The 17,333-nt window shown below is 52.2% G+C and overlaps 2 protein-coding genes across 2 annotated transcripts; one reads left to right on the forward strand and one right to left on the reverse strand.

Annotated features, from left to right (window-relative positions):
- The first annotated feature begins 484 nt into the window (after positions 1–484).
- On the forward strand, positions 485–2,927 carry Dlx2 (distal-less homeobox 2). The gene is made up of 3 exons (XM_051184494.1): positions 485–1,269; positions 1,727–1,911; positions 2,395–2,927. The coding sequence occupies exons 1-3, from the start codon at positions 861–863 to the stop codon at positions 2,797–2,799; spliced, it is 999 nt and encodes a 332-aa protein (XP_051040451.1). The 5' UTR covers positions 485–860; the 3' UTR covers positions 2,800–2,927.
- Positions 2,928–14,707: 11,780 nt separating this feature from the next.
- On the reverse strand, positions 14,708–17,333 carry Dlx1 (distal-less homeobox 1). Its single transcript, XM_051184495.1, has 3 exons — positions 17,021–17,333; positions 16,184–16,383; positions 14,708–14,980 (listed from the first exon to the last, which is right to left on the reverse strand). The coding sequence occupies exons 1-3, from the start codon at positions 17,331–17,333 to the stop codon at positions 14,726–14,728; spliced, it is 768 nt and encodes a 255-aa protein (XP_051040452.1). The 3' UTR covers positions 14,708–14,725.

The following is a 17,333-nucleotide window of genomic DNA, read 5'->3' on the forward strand; positions in this document are numbered from 1 at the left end:
TAATATCTCTGTGGGTTGGTTGGGAAGCGTGTATTATTAAACACGGTTTATGGATAATTTAAATCAATTGACCGTCAGGTGAGTGGCTGATGAGAGTAAAAGTGTCTGGAGGTATAGGAGTCAGAGCTGGCTCGGCCCTCTGCCTGGCTCCATTTGATTAACGTGACCTCGGACAAGATGTAAATCGTTCGACTTGGCTCTTGCAAGCAGAGTAAGTAGCGTGGGAGACCCCACTTCTTGCTCTAAGACCAGACGCCTTCCGTCCTGCTGCGGGCCATCCTGCACCCCATCTCGTTCCAGGTCCGGTGCCCCCTTTCTACTGTGGGTCTTGCACTCACCCACCGCCGCCGCCTTGCCCGCCACGTGACACGGGTCCCCCTGGCCGCCGGGTCGCGGACTCCCGGCGCCCCGCGGCCCATTCCTTCTGATTGGCTGTTGCTAGGTGACGTCGCCTGTAGTCACGTGGCAAGTGTTAAATGCCCACCCTGCAGGAGCCCGCCCGGCAGACAATCGTAAAGCTGCTCGGGGGTCGCTCACCTGCTCCCGCCTCCTGGAGCCCCTACCGGGCCTGACCACTCCTGCCCCCTCCATTGCCCGCCCCCTGCCCGAGCCGGGCCAGGAACCGAGAGGTCCGAGAGGCCGGGGAAGGATGCGGCCAGCAGCTGCGGTCCCGAGCCACGCATGGTGATCGCCTCCTCCAGGGGAGGAGGCGCCTAGACCGTTGCCTCATTTCTTGTTTTCCTCTCCCTCCCCCCTCCCCGTAATTACATTGGCTGCTGGAAGGGACCTGGAGAGACAGAGGAGGCGCCTCGCATCCCCCTCTCGCCCGCCACCCGTGCTCTTTCCTGTCCCGGGTCAGGATGACTGGAGTCTTTGACAGTCTGGTAGCTGATATGCACTCGACCCAGATCACCGCCTCCAGCACATACCACCAGCATCAGCAGCCCCCGAGCGGTGCCGGCGCCGGCCCCGGCGGCAGCAGCAACAGCAGCAGCAGTAACGGCAGCCTGCACAAGCCCCAGGAGTCGCCAACCCTGCCGGTGTCCACAGCTACCGACAGCAGCTACTACACCAACCAGCAGCACCCGGCGGGCGGCGGCGGCGGGGGGGCCTCGCCCTACGCGCACATGGGCTCCTACCAGTACCACGCCACCGGCCTCAGCAACGTCTCCTACTCCGCCAAAAGCAGCTACGACCTGGGCTACACTGCCGCGTACACCTCCTATGCGCCCTACGGAACCAGTTCGTCCCCGGTCAACAACGAGCCTGGTACGCATAACGCTGGCATCTAGGGTGTCAAAGTCGGCCTGGCCACAGGGAGGGACCGGGTAAGCATGGAGGAGGAGGGGGAGGAGGAGAGTCCGGAGCTGTAACCTTGCACTCAGTCCACCTCCTGCTCCTGCCCTTAATTCAGCCCAATCTCGAGCGGCCCGCGAGTCACTGTTTCTGTCCCTCCAGTTCCGCCGGACAGACCCAGTGGGCTGTGGGGTTGAGTGACATTCCGTGCATGCCTGTGGGGTAGCGCATTTCCTTGCTGCCTGCCTCCCGGTTCTCTCCCGCACAGGTCTCCCGGTGTCTGCAGGGTTCCGTGGCTGGGCCAGTCTGCACGTGCTGAAGGTGCAGACGCCGCCTCCAGGCTCCCGCCAAGTTCGCACAGGCCTGGCTGAGAACTTTAGGACCCCGGGTGGTGGGTCTGTGGGGTGGTCACGATTCCTTTTTGTTGCAGACAAGGAAGACCTAGAGCCTGAAATCCGAATAGTGAACGGGAAGCCAAAGAAAGTCCGGAAACCACGCACCATCTACTCCAGTTTCCAGCTGGCGGCCCTTCAGCGGCGCTTCCAGAAGACCCAGTATCTGGCACTGCCGGAGCGAGCCGAGCTGGCGGCATCTCTGGGCCTCACTCAGACTCAGGTGGGCGAGGTGGGCGTTAGCCTGGTTTAGCTGGGAAGCAGACGCATTCGGGACAACTTTTCAAAAGTATATTTTCATCTGTGCGTTCTCGCAACATAAACTTCTAGGCCCAAAGCTAAACAAATAAACAAATAGTAAATAAATGATAAATAAATAATCAAAAGGGACCGCCGCGAGGGAGGGAAGAACCCGGGTGGACAGAAATCCGATACTAGCTCGCCTTTCCATTTGCTGCTGATAAAGCGGGTGACATAACTGACCTCCTGACACCACGGTCCACAGACCCCTGGTCATATAGTTAGAGCTCAGACATCAGCTTTTTTGAGATGTCTTAATGCAACCAGAGCAGCTGGACCCAGAGGCCGGGCAAATACCCAGGTGTCTCTATGGCCACCTCTAACCGGCGGCCCGACCCTACTCTGCCAACTTCCTGCCCAGGTTCCTGCACTAAAACTCAGGCGCTTTTCCTTTTTTTCAACAAAGGTCAAAATCTGGTTCCAGAACCGCCGATCCAAGTTCAAGAAGATGTGGAAAAGCGGTGAGATCCCCACAGAGCAGCACCCTGGAGCCAGCACTTCCCCGCCTTGTGCCTCCCCGCCGGTCTCGGCGCCAGCTTCCTGGGACTTCGGCGCGCCGCAACGGATGGGGGGCGGCGGCCCGGGCAGCGGAGGCAGTGGCCCGGGCAGCTCCAGCTCCAGCCCGAGCAGCGCCGCCTCGGCGTTTCTGGGAAACTACCCGTGGTATCACCAGGCTTCGGGCTCCGCTTCACACCTGCAGGCCACTGCGCCGCTCCTGCACCCCTCGCAGACCCCACAGGCGCACCACCATCACCACCATCACCACCACGCAGGCGGGGGCGCCCCGGTGAGCGCGGGGACGATTTTCTAACCCTGAGGAATCGGCACCAGAGACTTGAAAACTGAGACAAGGTGTTCTTCAGTACGCTATAGCTCCATAGCTAGAGGCTCGATCCTGCCAGCCGGAGACCGCCACCCAGCCATACTGAAAGTGGCGACTGGGGGTGGGGGTGGGGGGTCTGTCGCGGGGCCGCTCTTCGCTCTGCCACGGAGCAGCCGAGAACAAGCAGGCCTTGTAGGATCCTCTAGTGCCAAGCCCGGCACCCCTGACCACAATTTCGACATGAGCCCCGGCCACTTTGAGGCCCACCTCGGACTTGTCGCCCCTTCCCAGCCCTCTTAGCGTGATCCTCAGGGTCCTTGGTCTCTCTGGTCCCGAACTGGGTCAGGCACAGGGACGCCACTCGCCCTCGAGGCTTCCCGGCACTCAGAGGTTCCTTTCTCCTAGCCTGCCCCAGGGCTCAGCTCCTGTCAGCTTCGGTTATTGACCTCCCGGGCCCTGCCCCCCCCCTCCACGAACCCCCATGACCACCAGGATCCAGCCGGTTTTTTTCTTCCTTCCTGGGGGCAGAGGGGGGTGGTTCCCAGCTCTAGAAACCTAGATCTCTTCCCGCCTTCGCCAGGAACATTCCCATAGCTCCTCATCCATCACCAGTGGAGTTTTTTTATTTTTATTTTTTTAAAAGTTTAGGTGCCTTTGCGGATGACCTCATTTTGATGTTTAAAAAAACTGATTTTTTTAATATGTGGACGCTGCAAAAAAAATGTGTTTAAATTATCTTTTTTAAGATGAATTAAGGACTATTAGCCCGGACTTCGACACAGTTTGTAAATAAGGGTGTCTGTGCAGATTTCCCCACGTTTATTTGTATAAAATTCCTCGTCTTTTCAGACATTTTTTGTAAACCCCCCCAGTTGTGAAAACTGCAACTTAGCAGTGACCTCAGCAACCCCTTCGTTTTATTTTTTTCCCTTTGAAAATTTTTCTCAGTTAAATTAAGCTACTGATTTGAATTTGTTTTTATCTTGTCCTAAAGTCTTTGTTCTTGAAATGCAAGGTATTTGGGGGTTATTTATTATGAAAGCAACATACTCTTAATGTTGATTTTACAATATGAAGAGATTATTTAAATAAATTATTGTTTTCATTGGAGTGTGTACTTTTTCCTTGGTGCCAGGGTTCCTTCCGCTCGGACCTTGAACGATTGATTACCCGGCTCAGAGTCGGATGAACAGAACTGCACACTTGCGTCTTTCCCAGGCTGCGTTGGCCACGAGATGCACACAAGTTCGAAACAAGACTTTTGGGCCTTGGTGAAGGGTTCAGCTCCTCCCCCGCCCGAGTCCGCGCGCAGTTCTCGAGCCTGCGGCGCCGTGACTCACTCAGCGCCGGGCGGCTCCTGCCTCCGCCCGCCTGGCCCCTCTGGCGCCGGCGCCACCGCCCCGCGCCTGGGCGGTCTGAGCCGCCACCGCGTCCTCGGTGCTGGCCAGGCAGTGCACCCGAGCCGCCGCGGGCGACTGGCTGCCCCGGACCTAAGCTCTGCAACAGTCTGGGATCAGACTCCTACAAAGGTCCCTCCCTCCATTTGCCCCCGAGGCCCTTCGGGAGCTGCCTGATCCCAGAACTCTGTGAGTCACCCTCGTGAAGCACGGTTGGCTGCTTTGGAATGCTAGGCAACCCCTGCGTAGAGTGCTGCGCTGGTACACACATGCTCTTGCTCTCAAACACACTCTTGTTACACGTGCTGACACAAATTCACAAACACGCAAATACATTCACAGCGGCATACTGGATGCATATTGCTGTGGAGTGGCGTTCTTGCACCTCACACTTTTGAAATGCAAAGTTCCACACAATACTCAACTCTGCTTCACACCACAGGCCTTGAAGGACCAGCTACCAGCTTTGGAAACGACCCTGCTTTCTGGCGCAATGCAGGTCTAAACTACAAGCCTGTTTTATTCAAAGCTCTGGCATCTGTAGGTGGAAGCTCCCTAGCTGTCAAGCCCTGACTATGTGACCTTGGGCAACCCTCTTAGCCTCTCTGTGATGCCATTTGCAGATCTCTAAGATAGGAGAAATAATAACAGTTATGGCTCAGAATAGTGAGCAACTTAATGAACCCTTGATGAGGCAATGATATAACAACGCCTGACATGTGATAAGCACTAGATACATTTTGGCTATTTCGTAGTTACCATTACTGCTTTTATCACAATGTTCCAAATCAGGAGGGGGCTTTATTTACCAAGTACGGCTTTACTAAAGACACATTTTCAATTTCGCTTCAAGTGGAAGGGTTGGGGCTATGGAGGTTCTGATCTCTTTCTACAAGAAGCTTGAACTTCTGCCATTCCCTCCAAAAGATCAGCCTCTACTGGAGAGGAACTAAGGCCCAGACCAGGAAATCCTGCTTGCCAAATTCGGGCCTCCTCTCCTCCAGTTTAGATGGGTCATCCATGTATCTTCTACTCATGTTTAGTCGGGGCGGGGGGAGGGAGGAGCGTGAAATGGAGATGACTTTCTGGACTTGGCAGCAACATCCTGGAGCGAATACTAACTTTTCTGATGAAATGGGTTTGGGGCCTGCTCAGAGTGACCCTGGATGGGCACTGAAAATGAGGAGGCTGAACAATTGAGAATAGTCTGGGGATTTTGAGTTGCCCTATGAAACTACTGCCTATCAAAACCCACCTCTTAACCACCCCTTGTCTTCCCCCCCCTTCCAAATTCTAGTGTGTGTGTGTGTGTGTGTGTGTGTGTGTGTGTGTGTCCCCATCCCTATGCGCACCAATAACTAGTACCAGTCTTTCTCCTGGGATTATGCCCTCCCCTCCTTTGCGCACACTCCCCTCCCTGGCTCCTGAAACCAGCCGGGAAAGATGGGGCAGTAAATTGGCTGGTGTCGAGGATCTGCAGCAGACAAGATGATTAAGAGGCCTACGCCGGAGCGCCCCGGGCAGGGAATGTCAGCCCAAGTTGGAATCACGCAACAGGCCTTGGCATGAGCCGCGCCTGGGAGCCGGGAGGGCGGGCGGCCCCTCTCCGGGGTGGGCCGAGGCCCCACAGACTCGCCGGAGTCACCAAACCTGGCACTCGGCGGCGGCGGGGTCGTACAGGGCCAAGACGCGCCTTTCGCCCGGCAGCGGGCAAAGGAGGGTGCAGGGACCAGGGGGAAGGGGGCGTTCCCGTGAACAAGAAGAGGGACCAAAGAGGTCGCAAGGATGCACCCGCGTTCTAAAAGTGAGGGGGCGGGGGAGCGGAGGGGTGGTCTAGGGGGAGAAACAAAGACAGGCTCCAGGAGGTGGGGGCAGGCTCCAGCCCCGCCAGGGGCAACGCGCAGGCAAACCTTTCTCACAGTCTGGGGGCCCGCCCGGAGACGCCAAGCCCTGTGATCAGCCCGCCGAAGTGCAGACACCCCCACCCCCCTCGCGCGCTAGGTTGAGCTCCCTAAAAGCGCGGGTGAAAAATGGAAAAGGGAAGCAGAGATTTCGGCTCCCTGCACTGAGAAACCAGCCGCTCTCGGAGCACACATAAATCTTCATTGTAATCCACTTCCATTTACTCGTGCAAAATATCAGGCCAGACACAGGATATGACAAGAGATGGGAAGCGGTGTCAGGGTAGGACCTAAGGGGTGTCCGACCTTCCCTTCTCCATACTCCCGAGGGGCTCCCCGCATTCCCATACTCTGGCAAAAATGAAGGTACAGAGTTCTTTAGAGCCAGCCGCCGGCGGCCCAGAGATCCCGCGCCCTCCGGCGACACTCCCAAGCAGGCTCTCTAGGCGCGTCCTGCTCTGAGGCAAGGCGGGCCAACCGGTCTTTGCATAGAAACCCCTCCAGCTGTCCCAAATTCCCAGTTCCAGGGTTGGGGAAAGGCAGAAAGGAGATCCTAAGCATCCCAGGCCTCATCTGCTGGCTTCCAAAATGGGAACCTTTAGAAGGCTCCCCCTTCGGCCTGCTTTCAGAAACACTTGTGAAAACTGTGAATACCCGTGCCTAGTAAGGATTTCCGAGGCTGGTGGGGCAAGTTTGGAGGAAGTGTCAGGTTTATTGAGGGCGGTGAGAGCCGGAGAAGGTTGGAGCTTTGTTTACAAACAGTTCTCAGACACAAGAGGCAGAAAGAAAGAAAGGAAGGAAGGAAGAAAAGAAAAGAAAAGAAAAGAAGGGGGTGTAGAAAAGGAAGAACTAAAGCTGAGCAGCATCTGATCTCCCTTCCTGCGAACCTTCTTCCCAACTCCTGGGATTGCAAAAAGGCCCTTAGCCTTTCAAAGGGCAGGGCAGTACGTACACACTCGAGAGCTAGCAACTGCTCTTCTCCAGACGCCACCAGCACTTGCTCAAAGCTTCCAGCCCGCCCCTTTGCCTCCCGGAAACAGCGACCGCCTATTTAGGGTCAGATTTTTTTTAGACTCAAACTATCTTTTCCTGAGATGAACACAGACACTCCCTTCTTACTCCAAGTTGGAGCCAGGTCTCCGAAGCAGTGGAGGGTGGCTCTCGACTGGGGACCATCTACAGCGAGGTCCTAGCTATGAGAGGACTAGGCTCTCCCTAGACTAGCCGTCCTTCAGTGCCAAGATACCCAAATCAGCCCTAAGAAAACCTCCTCACGTCAAGTCTTTTCCCCTCCTGGGATCTGCCTAGAGAGCAATCTCCAGCCCACATCACACAAACACACCCTAGTGCAGACGGGATGTGGAGGCCCACACCCCTCCGAAGCCCCCCTCTCGCCCCCCCCCCGCGCCCCAGCAGGAGTTCCCCTAGCGGGGACGGGTTTGGCAGTGATTGCCACATTACAAGATGTTACATTCCGCCCTGGGGCCTCCGGTTAAGAGAGAATATATTTCAGTAGGTTGGATCCGGAGGAAGCAGGCAGGTCTTAGGAGCAGCCACTTGGCGCCTCCACGTGAGGACGGAGTCTCCAGACAGACTCCTCTCCGGGGTCGCTCTAGCTTAGTTAGGGCTTCCCACTTGTCCTCCCTGGCCAAAGTACAACCACAGCAGCATTCCTCGCATCCTCCAGAGTCCTGCAGTCCCGGCGTCACTGGTTATGTCACATTTTTTTTTTTTTTGTCCGACCCTCGCTCTAGAAAAGAAGGAAGGAGGAGAAAGTGTCCCCAAGAGAGACAGGAGCAGTGGCAGAAGGCTTACAACTTCCACGGAAGCAGGGGCGAGAGGTGGAAGGGGCAGAGCGCACAGGGTGATCCTAAGGGGATGGACTTGGGCCGGCTCAGAGCTAGCAGCCGGGCTTTCACACACCAGCTACTTGCCTCTGGTCCAAGAGTCTCAGACACCGTAAAGGTGAACCCATTGCTCCCCCAAACAATGGGGATGCAGCTGCACAGAACCCTCGCGTAGCTAAAGTTAGGTTCTTTTGCGGGCTCCTACTAGTTCCTCCTCCTGGGGGACACTCCCCTCCCAGCCTCCTCCCTCTGCAGGCCAGGCCTCGGCTTCTTAAAGTCACAGGGTGTCTCAGTGCCCTAGAGAAGCACCGCCTAAATGGGGAGTAAGTGTCTTGGGAGGGGAGGTTGGGGGGGGTGATGCAGGATGCCACCTCGGGACCTTAAGACAAAACAGGAGCCCAGGAGGTCCAAGGATGGGTTTGGGGGACCTCTAGCACACATCTTTCTTGCCCCTCCAGCTGTAAAGACCCCAAACTGCAGACTCTGGCTCGGGGTCATGATCGTAAGCACTGGATGTCACAGGCCTGTTTCCGGAGGTGATCCCTCAGTCTGCGCACACACCCCCACCCGGGCCCTTAAGGCGCATCCCACCCAAGGGTCTGCAAAGTTGCGCTGTGGAGGAGGTGATGGAGAATCCCGAAAAGGGGTCCAAGGAAGAGGGGGGAGGAAAAGAAAGAAAAAGGAAAAAGGAAGTATTGGCGGCTGGGGTGGGGTGGGGTGTTGGCCCAGTCACTTCTCAGTGGCTGCTTTTAGAGTGTGTGTGTGTGGGGGGGGGGACAGTCTGAGACCTCCCGGGAGTCCCTGTCCCAGAGAACACGCAGCGAGGAAAGGGATTCGCTTCTCCACACATTCTCAGGGGGTAGAACAGTGAAAATTTGTCTTGGGTGGTCAATTTCCTCATTTGCCCCTATTAAAACAAAAAGCCCAAGAAATTCAATTAAAGCCACCCTGGCCAAGGCGCTATTTGAGGCTTGAATATCTCCCCTAAAGCTGCAGCAATCATGTGGCATTAGACACTTCCGGAATCCTATAGCCAACCTGAAAAATCCCAGACCCCCTTTTCCCCTAATTTTTGCTCTGATCTGTAATTTTATCCACATTTGCACTAGTTTGAGCATTCTGGCTCTCCCATCTGAAAGCCTGCAATTACTATATAATTCTTCGCAATTTCAGATGTCCTAATATGGACTGTAATTTTTGCGCAAGACAATTTCCTGCTATTTCAAGCATCAACATTGTCAAAGTTGTATGTACATAATAAATGGGAATATCAATGCATAGTTTTTAGCATAACATCTTGACTCCTCGATAATTATATCCGTTCGGAGCCTACGCAGAATTAGCCTGAATTGCATGGTAACTGCTGCTGCTTTAAAATTTTTAAAAATTACTCATAATTTTCCCAAAGATTACCAAGATCTCGAGTGCACAATGTCATCAGCGTAATGAAGAGTAAACATTTATGCTAATAATCTGCAATTTTTTTCATCAGCTATAAAGACAGAGGCTATATAGCCGAAATTTTCAGTTCTATTCTGCAAGCTCAGAGATGCAAAAAGCCTGCAGCGCTCGGAGGCGCCTGGTCCTGGGGACCTCTTTCCTCCACTCTTACTTCAGGACAGGAAGATGGGGCCTGGGAATTCTTTTTGGTTTTATGGTTTTGTTTTACCCTGGTTTTGGTCGGTTTTTGTATTTTCCTATTTTTTTTCCTCTTTTTTCTTTTTTTCTTTTTTCTTTGCCTTTTCATCCCTGTTATCCTCCCAGCCAAAAGCCGCCTTCGACCCTTTTGATTTGATGTAGCAAAGAGTGTGTGTCCAGATTATCTGAAACTGACACTGAAGAAGGTAAGGGTGGAAACCGGTTTCGTTTTTCAGAGGGTTGGAAGGCTGCGCTGTGCTGTCGCGGGGCTCCCGCTCCGGGAGTAGGAGGGTGGGGGAGTGATTATGTATGCACCAGCTAATTCTTCCATCAAAACTTCTTGTCAGCGATGTCAGGAGTATTTTTTTTCCCTTTTTATAAAAACACTTGATGTTTCAGGAAGTGTTAATCCCTGAAGATGGGGGGAGTGGAGGGGGTAGGAAAGGGATGGGTTGGGGTGCTAATGTTTCTTGAACCTGAAGAAGCACCCTTTGGAGTTTTTTGACTTGGGGGTTTGCTGTGAAGTTGGGGGCAGGAAGGTTTCTATGGGCAGTAGATAAAGAGAGCTTCACGCTCGGTGAACGGCGTTAGATGGGGGCTCCATGAGGGAAGTAACAGAAAAGTTCGCTTTCTGTCTATGATTTCAAAGGTGGGAGGATGGCAAAACACAGATAACCCTACAACCAGACTGTCTGAAGATAGAGGGAGAAAGAGGTGTACTAGGATACAGATTTATTGGGGGGGTGTCACTGATTGCTACTTTGTGGCCAATTTTTCTTGATCTGATAGTATCTAGTGCTTAATCTAGATAGTATCTAGACTTAATCTTTTTTTGGGGGGAAGCAGATAACAGTTCCTTCAAGGGGAGAGATTCAGTTAATTTCTTCATCAAATACCTCTACAAATTTACACTTTGGGGTATACAGGTGGAAGATTTTGAGATTTTTTTGGGGGGGTCCTTATAGGTAGCATAGAATCAGGAAGTCTGATGAACCGTCTAGCTTGGACCAGGTGCAGATTCCTGGGGAAAAAGAAATAGAAATACAATCTAGTGATCAGTGAGAGCAAGCTGCAGACCACAAACATCTCCAGTTTTGTCTTTTTTAAAATATTGTCGAAATGTGGGTTCTGGGTCCTGTCACCAATAGATTTCACCACTCAAAGGGCCACTCAGACCCATCCGAACTATTGAAAGCCAAGACCAGTAAGAGGGTTGGGACTGTGTTTCTGCCCCTCCCCCACCCCACCCCCTTTTAGAGCTAGTGTGTGTGAGAGAAGATATTAAAGAGGTATCTGTTGTTTAGCAATTTTGCTAAGTCTGTCTTCATTACTTTGCCGCTGTGCATTTGCTAATTTGGAGGCCTGGCCATTGACAAGCTTGCTCCATACACCTGCAAGCAATTTGCCGGCTTCGGTACCGGAGAATTGCAGAGATGGCAGCTCGCACCTATTTGATTTTTTTTTTCCTTTTCTCAATGCACAGCAAATTTGGCTTTCAGTGCGTTATCTCTTTTGTTAATGCAAAAAGATTCCCTGGGCGAAAAAATTGCTCATAATTACCAGAGAGATGGGGAAACTGCATTAGAATAAATAAACCTGAAATTACTGTAATTATGTTGTGTTTGATGGGCCCGGCTTGTAATCAAGAAGAGAATACAGTAAAATGATGCTGACCCTCTTGGGTTTGCAGCTGTACGCGCACTTTGGGGTCTTTTTTTGCAGAAAAGAGTCATTTTGATAATCATTAAGCTGTGTGTAACCTATTTCAGAAGTGTTTTAAAATGAGGTTCACATTTTTTGAACAAGGGGGAAAAAAAATCCCAAAATTGCATTTTGCCATTACAGACTCATACATAAGGAAAGGTTGTGTTTTCTATGTGACAATTGTTACGACATAATATTCGAAATCAGTATTTAATCATTATAATGAGGTATTGTTTAAATATAACCACCTTTAGATTATTCATAGTTTAATTAATATACTCATTATGAAAATCTTTGAATCAGGTATTTGATGAACTACTTGTCAGTAACAAGGCAGCATTAATTAGGCCTATATTGAGATTAACATTTTTAAAAAGTACAACCGCTTATAATTATAATAGAGCCCTAACTAAACACCGCCTTCCTTGAGCTAAAACTAATAATTTCTCTATTTGAACTGTTAGCATGAGATTATTAAATTAGTATAAGCTAATATCTCAAAGTATTAAAATCGGCTTGACCAAGCAGATTTTATTTGTGGCTTGAGCATTAGGGGACTAGCTGTCCTCTGGTGGGGTGAGTGAGATGCCTGAGAAAGTCACCTTTCCTGGGGAAACTGAACCCAATCCAGGCCTGGCTGGATTCAAGCTTCAGCACTACTCCAAGGCCTAGCCTGAGAAGTTGTTTCCCTCAATTTCAATCCGGCTCTATCCAGTACCATTTTGGTCTGATCTCACCCCTGGGACCAGCCACTTGGTTCTGGTGCCGCCGCTGGTGGAGGAAAAGCCCCAGTTTCAGTCCCAGAATGGGCATCGACATTCCCAGTTTCATCCAGCCCTACCTCCTGGTCTTCTCCCATTATACAGCTCCCCCTCCAGCCCCGCCACTTCCTCCTCCCCTTCCCAAAGGGCGTCGGAAGAGCTCCACGCATCTGATCTTTCACCAGCACCAATTGAAAAATGGGTGCTTGTCACAACACAGATCACTGCCTTCCAGGCTCTGCTCCCCACCGCGCGCCGGAAAGGGCCCCCCAAAGGCGGAGGGCCAGCCTCCTCGGGCAGCAGGCGGGTGCCAGGAAAGCAGGAATCGCGCGCAAAACTGGCCGTCGGGGACCCGCTGGGACTGGGGCTGGGGTTGGGCTGCGGCTGGGCTGCGGCTGGGTTGGGGCTCAGACCCCGAGACAAGTAAGGAATTCAGCCTGGTTCTGCCCTCTTGGAGTCACAGCTCCTTTGAAGAAAACTTAACCCCGCGTTCTACCCGAGGGAGGTCAGAATGGACTGGCGCCTGAAACTCAGGGCTGTGGTGGGAGCAATATGAGTGACTATGGTCAGCTCTGGATTTCACAAGTCACCTAAACCCATTGTGCTTTGGCATTTCCAGTTCGTGAGTATGTAGAGACGTTCCTAGACATTAAGCAGGAATGGGTCCTTTTTTTTTACTCCCTGTGGAAGGATCTGGGTGGCCCCCTGGGACTGTGTCTTGTCTCCAAGGACCTCAGTGATTGATTGGGGCGGTGGCTTGGAAGAAGTATGCTTCCTGCCCTTGCCAAGACGCTATCCCGTGCCTGTGGTCAAGCGAAATCTGGCAGGTCAGATCCCGGCGGGTGGAGACTGGGGCAAAAGAGGGTGCCTCTGTTTTCCAGGGCTCTTGAGAATTGACAGGGCACCAGGAGAGAACTCCTGTCTCCCAAGCCCGCTGTTTGGGTCCTGTTTTTCTCTCTTGGCAAGGTTTCCGTTCTCGAGCCTCTGAGGTGGGGCTCTGTCCTAAAACACCTGTTCCTGAGCCGAATTCTCCAAGCCTCTCTAGGCATGCCATCTCTCCAGCGTAGGCAGGGATCCCAGGCGAGGATGAGAGGGGAGAGGGATATCTCCATGACATGTTCAGGGTCCCCAATAAGTAGAACTGCCTGTGGTACTTAGGTGAGAAGGGGAGGCACTTTCTTTCCCTCCATACAACACAAGACTCAACATCTCTTTCTTTCATGAAATCATAATTTTACTGTCTCAAAGAAACTTTATAACTTATTTACAAAGTTTTCCTCCCCCCAAGATACAAAGCAATAAGTTAACATTCTCAATATAAAACTAAACTTTGACATAGAGAACACAAAACACGTTTGATTTCAGTTGGTCACATTTTCCAAATTTCACAAGTAAAATGTCAAGACTCTCATTTCACAGAGCATTGGGTTTACAGCCACACACAACAGAACAGAACGAGGCTAAGTTTGTGCAACATGTTTACAGAACAATAATTAATAATAATAATAATAATAATAATAATAATAATAATAATAATAATATGTACAGCAATTAGATTTTTGCACCAGAGACTGTGCGTCTGGGGTGATGACTTGGGTTCTGTGGTCGAGCTGCTGGGGATTGTTTAAAGCTGTTTATGTCTTATTTCAAAGAGACCTGGAGTTGGGGTGCTTTCACAGGACTGATTTTTCTCTCCAAGGACCATTGGTCCTCTCTCCTGCTGCCCGAAGCCGAGCTGTCCTACAAATCCCTGATGGCTTTACTTGTGTTTCTTTTGTCACGTCGCTCTTTCTTTTGTTGTTTGTTATTTTTTTAATAATTTGGGGGGCATGTAAAACGTAAATCATTCTGCTTCCACCGCTCCATTCCAGCAAAGCACAAAAGTTGCATGTACTTTAAAAACCACTATCCCCTCCTGGTGTATTAAAGGTAAATAGTATGTGTGGACAGTGCCCACTCCGTGCCCCAGAGAACCTGGAATTGGCCAACACTCAGCGTCAGATAAAGTCTGTTTTTCAATAAATTAACCCCCCTCCCTCTGATTTTCCCCATTTCCCAAACAAGTTACAAAGTGGTCAAGCAGGGCCCGGAAGGAAGGGAAAAGCGTTCCAGGATTCGGCGATGGGCTGCCGGCAGACCGGTGTGGCTCAGACCTGGTGACTTTTTGGAGAGGCCGCAGAATGAGGACAGCAGACACACGAGGACCTTGACTCTGCGCACAGACAGTGCAAAAAGGAGACAAAGACAGACAGAACCGAAAAAAGGGCATTTCCCCTCTCCTACACATTTTGTTTTTTCCTGATAGTCTCAAAGGCTGAGAGTCTGGTCGGGTCCAGCGGGTAGGCTTGTTCGTTCTCCAGTGACCGTGTGCCTGCTTTGAGGCCACTCTGCTGTCACCATGAGGACCAAACCAGGCTCAGGCCCAGAGTTGGAAACTCACTGGGCTAGACCTTTTGGGGCTCCCAGGAGGCAGCAAATCCCCTGCCTTCACTGTTCCTTTTTTTTTTTTTTTTTTCTTTTTTTCTTTTTCTTTCCTTTTTCCCCTCCTCACCTCAGGGTCCTTCTCCTCCCAGCCCAGGGCACACGAAAGGGTGGATGGACCTGGAGGCGGGAGGGGCCGGGCCAAGAGAGCCAAGAAGGAGGCGTGTGAGTGCGAACTGATAACCTCACATGAGCTGAGGCTGCTGCATAGCTTCTTGGTGCGCTGAAGGATACCAGGATGTGTAGCTGGGGACGTAGGAGCCTGCGCTGCTGCCAGAGCCCTTCCCAGAGGAGGAGTTCGGATTCCAGCCGGGTGGCACTGGTGGGGAGCCGGCAGACAAGGCCCTGCCATTCGCTAGCGAGCTGCCCTCCAGAGCTGCCCCGCCTTGCTTCATCAGCTTCTTGAACTTGGAGCGTTTGTTCTGGAACCATATCTTGACCTGCAAGATCGGGCGACAACGTGACTGGACTGTGACCACTGAGCCTACCCAGGCCTGGGGAGCAGAGAAGGGACTGGTGGAAGAGAACACCCGCCCTCCTAGCTCTCTACCCGGTCTGGCAGCTCCAGCTTAGAGGGGTAGAGACCACCGCCACCACCCGCCAAGCCCCAAGAGAGCCAAACGCTAGAAAACTGATCCCCCAATATCACCGCTGCTGATAACCCTTAGTGCGGCTCTCAAATACAGAGGTGGGGTAAGAGGGTAGGGGAATGCCAGGCCTTGGCTTGCAAGTGGGTCAGTGCCACCGGGGGCTACTGTTTTTGGAAGACCCCTCGCATGCAAAACAATGCGATATCAATAAAGAAAATTTAAAACCTAGATAGGAGTGGAGGGCATCTATTTACAATTAGACTATCTCCCCTTTGCACCAAACTTTCTGCCTTTGTATGAGTTTAAGAAGTGGTGGAGGAATCCACAGCGGGTTTGTTAAACTTTTCTTTAGACTCAATCTACCCCCTCCCCTTTTAGGTGTTTGCTTTCCCCAGCTCCAATCCAAATCTAGAGACAGACTTTGGAAATCGGTATCAACTCCGGTTCCAATGTCAATGAACTGCCCACAGTCTTAGAGAAAAGCAGAAAGAAAGGAAGGAAGGAAGAAAGAAAGAAACTCAAATACATATTTTTTTTCTTCTCTTTCTCTCTCCAGGATCTGGGACTTGGGAAATGAAAGAGAACAGGGAAGGATCCCTCCTCTGCCACCTTGTGAGAAGGAGGAGGTGGAGGGAGTTTTAGGCTTAGGCCCAGGATCCAAGTGATTAGCCACACACTTTAAAGGCAAAGGAGGATTAAATCCCCCACCATTGTTCCAGTTGTTCAGGCACGTGTGACCTCAGATTCTCCAAACAAAACGTGTGGAGAAATCCTTCCTGCTCCAGCTCCCGGATCAGAAGTCCAGGGACCGAAGGGCAGGCAGCTTGCATGCAGGTCAGAGTAGGGTCCGAGCTAGAGCAGACAGCGTGTGGGAGGAAAAGGAGGCGCTGGAAGTCAGAGGTGGACACACACACACACACACACACACACACACACGCTCAAGCACACGCACAGTGACACCTCGAACCAGAGGCTCAGTGAACAAGAATTAGGAGCCCGGGGCTCAAGCCCAGCGCGGGAAGTCTGTTTGGCAGAGAGGCAGCGACCAGGTACCTGAGTCTGTGTGAGTCCCAAGGAGGCTGCGAGCTCCGCCCTCTCAGGGAGAGCTAGGTACTGAGTTTGTTGGAACCTCCGATTCAAAGCCTGCAACTGCAAACTGGAATAAATTGTCCTGGGTTTACGGATCTTTTTCCCTTTGCCATTAAAGCGCACTTCACCGCCTTCCACCACCGTGCTCTTCTCGGAGTCTGCCCCTGGAGGGATAACAGAAGCAGATACCCTCGTTAATTCTGGACTGCCTTTAATGCGAAGGGACGAGAGTGAGTGTCTATGGACGGGCTGGTAGAGGCAGAGTCCGGAAAAGAAACCCTGAAGGGCTGCAAAGGGTTCCTCAAGGTCCGAGCGAGCGCAGGTCCCTGGCTGCTGCAGACAGGATTGGGCCGATCCCAAGAGTGCAGCTATTGCCTTTGCAGGGAAAGTTTGCTATTTTTGCAGGCGGTAGTTGAGGTTTAATTACCCTTAATTGCATACATTGTTTATAGCGCTACGCAATAAATAATTACCGAGACTAATACGTGCACATGTGGGTTTCTGTTCTCCAGCAGGGCATTGTGTGCTCGGCGCACCGAGCGGCCCGGAGGCCCAGCCAGTGCCAGGAGACGCGCTCGGATTTATCCTTTGCTGGACAATTGTAAATTGAATTGACTTATAATTTTTTTCCTTTCAGTGACAAGGATCCATAGATTGATATCTGAAACCTCTACTACTTCCGCGCCTACCCCACCCCCACCCACCTCTCTACCCCACTCTCCTCTCTTGTCTCCTCTTTCCCCCTCCCCTTCTCCCCCTTTCTTCTACCCTTCTCTCCTTGTCCCTGGCAAGCGCACGTACCTGGGTCCTCCAGGCGGCTCTGGGCGAGGCTGGCGCTGCCGGGGTAGGACTGCACGGAACTGATGTAGGGGCTGGACGCGTGGCTGCTGACCGAGTTGACGTAGGGGTAGCCCAGCGGTCGGGAGAAGGATGAGGCCGAACTGTAGGCACTGTCGGGCTGCGAATGGCCCGCCGAGTGTAAACAGTGCATGGAGTAGTGCCCGTGGGACATGGGAGAAGGAGACATTTGCTGGTTGGGCGGCCCAAACTCCATAAACACCGCCTTGCCCGACACGGGGCTGTTGAGACTTTCTGGCATGGTGGTCATGGTCAT

The sequence above is a fragment of the Phodopus roborovskii genome, unplaced genomic scaffold (assembly GCF_943737965.1).
Source record: "Phodopus roborovskii unplaced genomic scaffold, PHOROB, whole genome shotgun sequence".
Lineage (NCBI taxonomy): Eukaryota > Metazoa > Chordata > Mammalia > Rodentia > Cricetidae > Phodopus > Phodopus roborovskii.